Source organism: Dendropsophus ebraccatus, chromosome 3, assembly GCF_027789765.1.
Source record: "Dendropsophus ebraccatus isolate aDenEbr1 chromosome 3, aDenEbr1.pat, whole genome shotgun sequence".
Lineage (NCBI taxonomy): Eukaryota > Metazoa > Chordata > Amphibia > Anura > Hylidae > Dendropsophus > Dendropsophus ebraccatus.
Window position 1 is genome coordinate 79171874 of NC_091456.1, and position 11253 is coordinate 79183126.

The 11253-nt window shown below is 38.3% G+C and overlaps 1 protein-coding gene across 5 annotated transcripts in view; it reads left to right on the forward strand.

Annotated features, from left to right (window-relative positions):
- The window catches only part of BNC2 (basonuclin zinc finger protein 2), a 496569-nt gene extending 485612 nt beyond the window's left edge, over window positions 1–10957 (forward strand). For 4 of the 5 annotated variants that reach the window (XM_069962069.1, XM_069962070.1, XM_069962072.1 and 1 more), the window contains one exon: window positions 6077–10957. In XM_069962069.1, coding sequence (XP_069818170.1) covers window positions 6077–6725 — 649 coding nt within the window. In that variant the 3' untranslated portion in view covers window positions 6726–10957. The remainder of the gene's footprint in view (window positions 1–6076) is intronic. The other variant, XM_069962073.1, reaches the window with a different exon arrangement.
- The last annotated feature ends 296 nt before the right edge of the window (window positions 10958–11253 follow it).

The window sequence follows — 11253 nt, forward strand, 5'->3', positions numbered from 1 at the left end:
TAATTTTTGTAGGTCTAGTCACAATAAAGGATACTCTTGGCAAAACAAAAAACAGGTCTAGCAGTAAGTGGTGAGACCATAAAAAAACAAGTTATATTTACCTGGGCTGGTGCCTGCACAGCTGCAGCACCGCTGCTTCCAGTCCACCACTGGTCTCCTGCATCCTCCTGTGACACCCTGCAGGAACTGCCTGCTGAGCCAATCATTGACTGAGTCCATACACCGCTGCAGTCACTTGTCAATTCACATGTCAATTCTGTAAGCGGAGAGCGGAGGCATGAGAGGCATCACATTAACACACTGAAGCAGGCGGTATTCTATGCGGAATCCACATTGGGGACTCCGCATGGAATTCTGCCTGTTTTACTCAGTGTGAAGAGACCCTATGTGAGCGACTTCTAGATAAACCAAGGTGCCCAGGAAGGAACTACACTGTTCATGTTCGATTTGCATGGCCAGCAATTTAAGACCGTATTCCACGGGGCGACTGGAGGAGCAAACAAGCTCTGTCAGCGCTCGTTTGCTCCTCGTTCCTCGCTCGCTGCTGGCACTACTACACGCTGTGGCAGCGAGCGGGTGAGTCCAGGGGTGGGCAGGGAGCTGCGGTTGGGGGGGGGGGTGTGGCTTTCCCACGTCCTTTTTTATGGGTAGTAACATGTATACGTAGATAAAGAGGGGCCTTGAGTTACATTTTTACTATAGATTTATCAAACCCTCTTGGCTTGAGTAATCAGGTAAATTAACACTAAAGTGGTAGGACTGCATAAAGGGAATGGGGGAAGTTACAGTTAGGGAAAAATCTCTACAGTTAAAGTAATATTGAAGGCAGAGAGTAAAATAATGGGTTCCAGATTGCTTGTTTGACACATTGTCTGCTTCTAAATTGTTTCTTACAGATAGATATTGGTTATGTGACAATAGCAAGAATAATATGAAAGCCATCTGATGAATCTGAGGTTAATGCTCCATTAGGTGAGCATAGAACAATGCAAGTGCAGTACTCATTAGGATAGTGGCCACAGAGAGACAAGAGGCTTCCGATTGGAGAGGCTATTGCTGCGACATTATTAATGGTATAGACGCTTAGTTATTTAGTAGGACTGTCTACCAACAATGAGACATTCTCTTGTTACTTTAATCAACATTTATATTTTTATTTAACAATGAATATTTAGTTATTGCATCAGACTATGGTAATAAGGAAGTATATATATAGAAGTATTTACATTTACAATTCTTGAATCTGCAATTAAATCAGTTTAGCTGCTGCTTGTGACCATATGCTATAGAGATACAGAGGGGCAGGACCTCTGTGTGTGCAGTGTATAGGAGCCATCATAGAGGCCAGACCCTACCTACAAGGCCAGGGAAAATTCAAGATTACAGATGGAGGCTATGTTCACACTACGTAAGTCCCATAGTAATCACGGCGGTTGTAACAACGGCCTGAAAAAAATTATTTAAGTTCAGGGCATGCAAAAAAAAGCTAATTCTCTATGAAAGGTCTCTATGAAAGGTGTTCAGGCTGTAAGAGAAACAGACATTTTAAGCTTGGCGGTCCAGATCCTTTCCTGGTCCCCTCCTGCCCCATACATGTTATAGTTTGGTATTTGCCAGTATATTTTTGCCACTAATGTTGGGGTTTTATATTTACTGGGAATTAGCTTTAATTGATACGTACAGTATATGTTTGTTGCAATAAATAATGTGCTTCTCTTTACGTTCTTATGTATCCCTAGAGGTTATCTGGACAAATAGTTTGGCAGTGAAAGAATAATTTTAAGGTCCATTCCCATGTACAGGACATGTACAGTTTTTGATTTAAAGATGAAGATTTTATGCTGCAGATACCAATGTGACTAGATGATAAAACATTGCATTAAATCTGCTGCAGGTCCTGTACATATAAATGGACCCTTAATAGGCATCTCTTTTCTTTTGCATTAGAACTGAACTGCTGTTTTTTGCCCCCCTCTCTGTGTTTAGAGCAGCCGGTTTACTATACAAGATGGCCCCCTGTGCTGCTGCCCCCTATAGCAAATTCCCCCCTGTCAGTCATCCCCTATAGTAGATGCCCCCCTGTGTGTAGTCCCCATGTAGTGGTTGTGGCCGGCCCCCATGACTAGATCAACAAACTTATTAAATAATAAATAATAAAACAAACTCACCTCTCACATGCTCCCCCAAAGCTGCTGGTCTCCAGGCGTTCTCTGCTTCTGTCTTCCGGCACAGACAGCATGGCAGCATGTGTTACAGATCCTGCCTGCACTGGAAGTTCTAAACACCTGTCACTGCCCCTTAAATGCTTACACATGTTGCGGGAAGGTGCTGCACTGCAGAGAGGACGTGGGTGGTTTAGACAGCAATGGGCCCCCTGGGAGGTTTGGGCCCCAGGTGGATGCTTACACCGCCCACATTATCCCCCCTTGCTTGTAAGGATGTGTTTTGATTTTAATTTATTCTTTGAGCTTTCAGCTTTACATACAGCAGAGTTTTCTGTCTTTAAATAGCCACCAGAAAAAGGGCTTACAGGTATCTGGTCCCTAACTAAATGCTGCTGAGCAATATTACTGCGCCTAGATCAGTGTAAATAGTTGCAGATAGACAGCAGGATACCATAATTTGGGACATGCATAATATGAGACATCATATAGTGCCAATAAACTATTTATTATTGATTATTAGTCATTTCCACTGATGATTTTCTAGGTGTCCTCAGAATGCAGTCATACACAATTCCAAAGTGCCAATATTTTCTCTATACAATGATAAAAATAATGTGTTAAAAATATGAATAGGAAGAATAGTTAGTCCATTTTTGTACCCAGTTATGGGAATGTTTAGTATAGAACATTGATATTCTCGGAATTAGATTAACATTTACTCGTATAAAATGAAATCACGGTAATATATTGTGCTTGAAACCAAATATCTTTCCTATTGATCCTGACATAACAATATGTTAAGATATTTTTATGTTGTTAGCTGCTCGCCCCTTGTTTTTTATTCAATAGCTTAATAGAAGTTTTAACATATTCTAAAACAGGTACAAATGACCATAAGGGGGTGCAACTTCTCTAGAAGCAGCTAGTATAGATAGACAAGTCAGTTTGTTGGAAGCTTCACGGGTCATTATTTTGCACATACAGTGTGGTGTTAGGTTATTAAACAAAAGTGCAATAGATTAAAGAGTGACAAGAGCTGCAAGAATCAATTCTTTTTCAACTGAGGTGGCATAATGGAAATCGACGTCTATGAATGAACTCTTGTTACAAAGTTATGAGGTGCAAAGCTAATGCACTGCCATGAGTTCATCTTTATTATTGTGTTACACCTGAATCAATTGACAAAGTCGTCCTTTTTTTCTTATTCTCCTTCCCTTTAAGCAAGAGATGGCACTTAATTGAATAAAAGTCAATGTAATTATATTAACAGGCTCGGTGTTAGTGCTGACAGAGGGAGAGGGACACAGCTCTACAGATCTTCCTGCACATTTGTGCATTCAGTTTGGCCTGACAGAAATTGAAGTTGTCTACACATTCTAATTAGATTTTTTATTTTTTTTTTATTTTACTGCAAGAGAACAGAATGAAGATGATACCCCTTTCCTAATGCAGCAGTTACAGACTGTGCATTTTCACAAGCCATCTTTGGAAAAGTCCTTATCCATCTGGGAAATTTTTAGCTAGTGTTAATTTATTCCACTTGCCTTAAACCTTTTTTTTAACTAATATTTTAATTAAATCAAGAATATATATATATATATATATATATATATATATATATATATATATATATATACACATCCAATCATATATAGTTTATCCTGGTATGTTATGTACATGTACAGATGTAGCTTTCACCTTTTTCTAAAGGAGAGATTCCTTTGTTCTCTCAGCCAAAAGGAGATGATCAGGAATGGTGATTAAGGTGATGGCGTAGGATGTTTAACCCTTTCATGACCTGGGGGTCATTGATGCATCAATGCCCAGATCATTTTTATGACATAATGATCCCATAAGCTGATGTCCCCTGCCGCTGTTACAGTATTGTGACAGTGGCAAGGGAGAGAGGGGAGGGGGCAGAGCTCACGGCCATGCCCCAGGCATATGCCCTGCCTTCCCTCCCTCCCACCGCTGGCCTCCTTAGCCAGGAAACCAGAAGCCTGAGGCTTCCGGTTTCCATGGCTACCATCGGGGCTCTGCGATCACTTCGCAGAGCCCCGATGGACACCGGACAGGAAATTCTCCCTCTGTAGAGTGAGAATTCTCTGTCAGGAGCCCTATAGATGCTGTGGTTGTGCTGACCGCAGTATCTATAGGGTTAACTCCCAGCACCAGAGCGAGGCTCCGGTGCTGAGAGTTGCAGCGGGTCCCCAGCTATCACTGATTGCCAGGACCCGCTGTGGATGACACAGGCGTAGCTCCTGCGTCATCCTGGATCGTAAATTAACGTCGCTGCAGCATCAGGCATAGGCTACAGCAACGGCAATTTACTTTGGAGCGGCGGGAGTAGGTTAAGATGTAAATTAAGTTGTTTTCTTTGACTGCTTCTGGATAAAAAGGCACCTTTACACCATATTAAAGGAAATTTCCAGGCAAAATTTATTTGATGACCTAACCTCAGAATAGGTTATCAATTTCAGATCTGTGGGGATCAAACTCGCAGCACCCCTGCCAATTAGCTATTTATTATCTACCTATCGATTCCTACTTTGTTTCACTCTGTATGCCAGGGCCACAGCTCTGGCAAACAGCTCATCAGCAGAATGCTGGGTGTGGGGACCCCATCGATCCAATATTGATCACCTATGCTATAGATATGTTATAGATATGTCATCAAATATATTTTGCAAGGGAACCTCCCTTATGAACATTTGGATAATGCATTATCTGATAGCACAGGCGGTACCATTACGACATTACCATTACAACAAATATGAAGCCTTCCGCAGATAAATCAATTAGCTGCCCATGTACTGCATAGATTGGACGGGTTTTCCAAAGCAACATACTGTATGCTCTTTCTTTACTCTGGCTAATAGATAAGAGTCCTGAGTGTTGAGAAGAGATGCCATGTACCAAATCAGAAACCCTTGATAGACATTTAACAGTAAGGAATTCTAAACATGATAATTTATATAAAAAGGGATAACTAGCAGATTGGTGAGGGTCTAACCACTGGAAACCCTAATAAGTGTAGGACTGAGCACTGCCACACCATTGATTTAAAGGTTTGTCCATTGCTCTTGACAGCTCTTGACCTATCTACTAATTATCCCCAGTCCAGTGCACAGAGGATAAGTTTCTGAAAATGCCCCTTTAATATTGCACCTACCCATCCCTTTCTCCTTGACTTTAGCATAGCCTATATAAAATATTTTATAAACTCAGTACATAAATGCCTTTTAGCTCATGATGCCATTGCGGTTATGTTTAAACAAGTTTGGCAGAGGAGGCAGAAGTATAACATTGTGCATTTGCTACTTTATATCTATCAAATAATCGGAACATTAGTAGGCATACCGATATAGCAAGAACCATCTTAACAGCTAATAGATAAAGTTAGAAGAGAGTTTTTCACTAGGACATCCTTTACAGAACATCATTAATATCCCATGCTTATATAATGAGGGCAGATAGGTATAAATGGTACTTTACCTACTACACTACTGCTACATATACCATTTTGTCACTCATAAAATACAACCAGAAAATGTCACAACCTTTTTTGAAATTTGTAAATGAGTGCATGAATTACATCATAACAAAGCAGACTTTATGTATACATGCTACGATCGTGTGTTGATGATTCTTTGTTGTGGTGCATATTGTATAATATTGAATTAGAACAATACACTTACTTGTGATTTTTTTCCCCTGTATTTTTCATAGTATGATTTATTTGCATGTGCATTATTGCATGTATTTGCATAATAGTCTTATGTATTTTAAACATTTCAATATATAATATAGCAAAATAAGTTAAAATTAAGATTTTTAGAGCATTCTTATTCTTGATGGTATATGTTTTTTTAATTAATTCCTTTTCAATGCTATCATTTTTTACATTACAGACACAGTGCCAATATAAACCTTCACCGCAAACTGTTGACCAAAGAACTGGATGAGATGGGGCTGGACTCCTCTCAGCCCAACCTCCGAGATGAGTTCTTGGCAAAAATCTACGGCGGTCAACATTCCATGGGCCTGGATGTTAGAGAAGACACCACCTCGCCAGTTGGAACAGAAGATTCCCACATGAATGGATATGGGCGAAGCTTGGCAGATGACTACATGGTCTTAGACTTAAGTACAACCTCCAGCATCCAGTCTAGCAGCAGTATCCATTCTTCTCGAGAGTCTGATATAGGCAGTGATGAAGGTATTCTCCTTGATGACATTGATGGTGCCAGTGACAGCGAGGAGTCCTCTCAGAAGACTAATGTCTCTGCTCCGTTCATGGGACCAGGCAATGATGTGACAGAATCTTCCTTATATAATAACTTTGCCATGAGCAATGGCGGAATAATGTGCAACATTTGCCACAAAATGTACAGTAACAAAGGAACCCTGCGGGTTCATTACAAGACAGTGCATTTGAGGGAGATGCATAAATGCAAAGTTTTTGGATGTAACATGATGTTCTCCTCTGTACGCAGCCGAAATCGGCACAGTCAAAACCCTAATCTTCATAAAAACATTCCATTCTCTGCTGTGGAATAGCTTCCAATTGGACAAATAAACTTCAGATTTCACAGAAGAACTATTCCATATTTATATATATACATACATATATAAATTGTATATGTATGTTATATATCTATATATATATAAATATATAAATCTAGATATATATTCTTTTTTATCAAACAGAGAAAAAGAAAACTACAAAACACTAGGTGCTTTTTTATTTTCACTTATTGGTGAAGCTGCCCTGAAAAGGACTAACAAATGGACAAAACTAAAAACACGCAGTCACTTATACCTTTCCTCTTTGGTTTTATTTTCTATATTTTGGTTTACGGAATGAAGTACATGGTTATCTCCAAAGATAGTGTCTTAATATTCCAGAGACTATTGCTTGCAAAAAAAAATAATATTAATAACGAACATTACTTTTTTTGTTTTTCAATTTACAAATCACACCTATGAATTTATTTGGAGAAGACTACACATGGCAGATTCACCTGTAAATATGGAGTCCCTTTAAGTGGACAGTGTTGTATTGATCGTTGTGTACTCCTGGTATCTTGTTGCAGTTCCATCAAGCTATATGCAGCATAACAAGCCGCTGTCTAGCTCTGTTTCTTTATTTTAGCTTTAATGCACATTTTTGCAACACAGGCTCCAAAACATGACCATTTTATGACTACCTGCTAGATGTAGTATTACCCTGGTGTTGCATGCTTAAAGCACTATCTATACATTGTTTTTGTTTGTTTGTTTGTTTTTCTTTTTGTCTTTTGTACTTTTTTTTATAAAAGCAGTCATGCACTTTCCCCACCCAAACACTACATTGGTGTATAATGATATTCTTATTTAACTCTTCAGTGCTGAGAGAAGTATGATCTTGGCACTTCCCGTGCTGAAGTGAGTGAAATAACATCATTATATAGGGCTGGTCAGTTAAATGGCATGGTTGCCAAACTGAAAAAGTATTAATAGAGATCTGCAAAATGTTACAACTGCCAATTTTGCACAGATGATTAAACTGCATAAAATTCTACTAAAATCTAAGCCATAGAATAAGGGTACAAAAGGTTGTAAATTTACAGAGAAGTCACATTATCATATTAAGAAGAAGAATACTTTGGCACTCCAGTTCCCACCATTCCTATTTATAAGATGCAGATCCTATAGCACAGCAGAAGCATATAAGGTTGTTTGTCTAAGCAGTATATTGTGATATAGATCAATATTTTTCCAGGGCGTACAAAGTTCATCTACATATGGTAATTGTTACACAAAGAGGTGAGAAAACCAGTCAGATTATTGGATAATATACAATTAATTTTATATTTTCCGCAGTAGTAAATTTGTAGCATTCTTGCAATGTATGTGCTTGTTTCCACTTTTATTTTGTTGTACACAAGCGACTGTATTACAGGGAATAACAAAATTATCACCATTTCAAGCTATATGGGGAAATGCCTTCATGTTATTGTAAACTGTATCTACACTCATCTTGGATGGTCAGAACAATACACTGCAAAGCATTGTTAGTGAGTGGCGTTCACTATAAAAAATGTTGTAGGTAGGTATTGGTTGAATACAGTATGGAAAGGTGTTATTTTATAACAAATCTAAATTATGTTAGTCTTCTCTTCTACAAAAGTATCTCACATCTCCCACCAACAAGAATATCTCCAGGGCTGAAGATTCACATCTAGTAACAGTGTCAACTCAATTGGGAACAATGAGCACTTATTCCTAAATAAAAAAAAAAAAAATGCAACATGTAGTCAGGGCCGTTTTACCAGCTGCTGCTGCTGCCCTAGGCACTAAGCCTGAAGACGCCCCAATTCACGCACCAATGAGCATCATGATTTTCTAGTTTTTGAACATCATATTGATATCTGATCAGTCTTAGGCTATGTTCACACAATGTCAAAAATAGAGAAATGATGTCCGATTCTGAAATTTAAAATAAAGCCCGTTATTGCCGCGATTTAACTCACTGAAATACAATGCATTGACGTCAATGGGAAGACAGACGTCCAATGCACACATTGTATTGAATATCGGACGTTTTTTACCACGTTTTTTACCACGGTCAAAATAATGAACATGATGATTATTTTCTGATGTCTTTTGCAAACAGCAGACGTTTTTTATTAGTTGTTCACACACAGTTTTTCTTTTGTCACCGTTCTTTCTCCGTTTTTACTATTAAATTCAATGGACTTTTCAATTAAGCCACATCCAAAGGCCAATTAGTAACCCCAAACTACAATAATGTACCACCACCAGTCATGGCACTAAGGGGAGGACAGACAGCTAAATTACGTCAGTTATTTTAGGCTTAAAATGATGGATGTAATTTTAAACAGAGCTGAAAAAACGTTGTATGAACCTAGCCTTAGGCCACATTCCCACATTTACTGTACGTCACCACATGCAGTCGAAGCCAGACCCTCATGCAGTAACCAATAGGCATACAGCCACTAATCCTGGTAACAGCCAGATTAACACCCCCCATACCAGACCTGACCTTCCCCCTGCTCCCTGGTGCTGTCCCCCTGAAAGGTGCTGCCCTAGGCACCGGACCATGGGTGCCTAATGGTAAATACAGCCCTGCATGTAGTAGAAAGAACCTGGAGATCAATAAGGGAATTATGGCAGCTTTGAAAGTCCAAGTGAAATGGTAATTATTGTGGCTTTATAGAAATCTACATTTTAGGGATGATTCAGTATAATAAAAACCGTACCAACAAATGTGCTCACTGACCAGAGTAAAATACGTTTATTGTAAATGAAACTGTTCCCTAGTAAATAGTTTTACAAACACAAGATGTTTATCACTCTAGAGGTAATTCTAATGTCGCAAGTCATCTTCCAGTAAAAGAATTTAATAATGCATCCCAAGTTTACAAGGCTGGACCTGTATGTAATAAATAGTTCCAGATGATTCCCCCAACCTCGCCTGATATGAGACTCAGCCAAAGTCAATCCCTTGATATTTATTTCACCAGAAACAGGCATGAGTATTAGTGGTTTTTTGCGCTTTTTGGCTGTGTCCTGGGAACTGAGATATATAGATTGGAAACCAACAAATACTTCTCTTAGCTTTCGGGTGGTCACTAAGGCCTTGTGACTCTACAATTATCACAGGTTCCTCACATTGGGTCAAAAGTTGAAGCACTTAAAATGTAAAACTAAGAATCACATGCTTGACCTTAAATGGAACAATTTTGTATTCCAATAAACAATAAAGAGAGAAAAATAAATGCTCCTTGTTTTCATGGGGAATTTCTGAAAATACATGTAGAAAGTTAGTTAAAATAATAGAAAAAAAAAGCGCAAGGCACTTTTTTCTTGAAATTTTGGTGTGTTTCCGGGGTTTACACGTCTTGCCTGAGCAAGTGCACCATTACGTTGCTGCAAACTCTTCTAAAAGAAGGATATTTACTTGTCTTCAGCGTTCTGCCAAAATTGTAGATTTCTATCTGCATTGAAGCCTCTGTTTCTCTGTTTTCCAATTTATACCTCTGTTATCAGTATGAAATCTGAGATGCATTGATGTACATTCTGTATGTAGAATTCCAAGGCTCTGAATATCATATGTTTAAGTTACAGCATCGGCTATCTATGATTATCCTTTCTTATGTTTGCAACAAATGTCTCATGTTTGCCAAAGGAATTTATTCTGTGCGTTCTTTTTTGTTGTCTTATTGTACATGACACTCTTTTTGGATTCCAAACATACACATTTCTAGCAGACAGTATTTACAATGACACTGATTGCTGAAAAATTTCTTATCAAAGAACTGTTGGAGAAACTGGCCAAAGGAAAGACCAATTATGATTCTTCCTGGGTCAAAAAGTGATTAAAGACTGAATATACTTGTGAAAAGAGTAAAAGACTTTTTTTTTTTTTTTATTTAAACTTACATTTGTCCAACACTAATGTTTACTGAGAAAAGCTGAGGAATTTTTGATGACCATTTTTTTGGGAAATGTCACTGAGTTTTAAGTACTACTCTCGGTTAAACTGAATAGTATTCAGCTTAGTTTTTATACCGTTCATGTATACTGTATGTGTTTGTTAAATTGCAACCGGATTAAGTAAAGTGTACTCTTCTTACTCCCTTTGTATGTGTGTCATGCTGAAATTCTCTTGTACTGCCTTTTATCCACAAAACTGGGGAACATCATCATCTCAAGTCATAACGAACCCTTTCAATCCAAATAGTTTTTACTGTTCAATGCAGACATGTTTTAATAATAAAAGAGCAAAATGGCAAATTTAAATATATCATTTCTTTAATCCTTTTAGGACATCTGGCCAGATAATACAAAATCATGACAAAGACAAAAGGAGCTTAAAATGGAGCAAATCCTGTAGCTAAGTTTTAAATTATATTAGCAGCAGAATCTTTCTTGTGACTTTTTTTTTTCTAAACCTTATCCACACAGGTTGTGATGCTACTTAGTTACACCCCCGCCTTACAGTTATAAATATGTCTTGATAGTTGGTAAGATTTTAGGCTGGGTTCACACTATGTATATTTGAGGCTGTATTTGTGAGGCT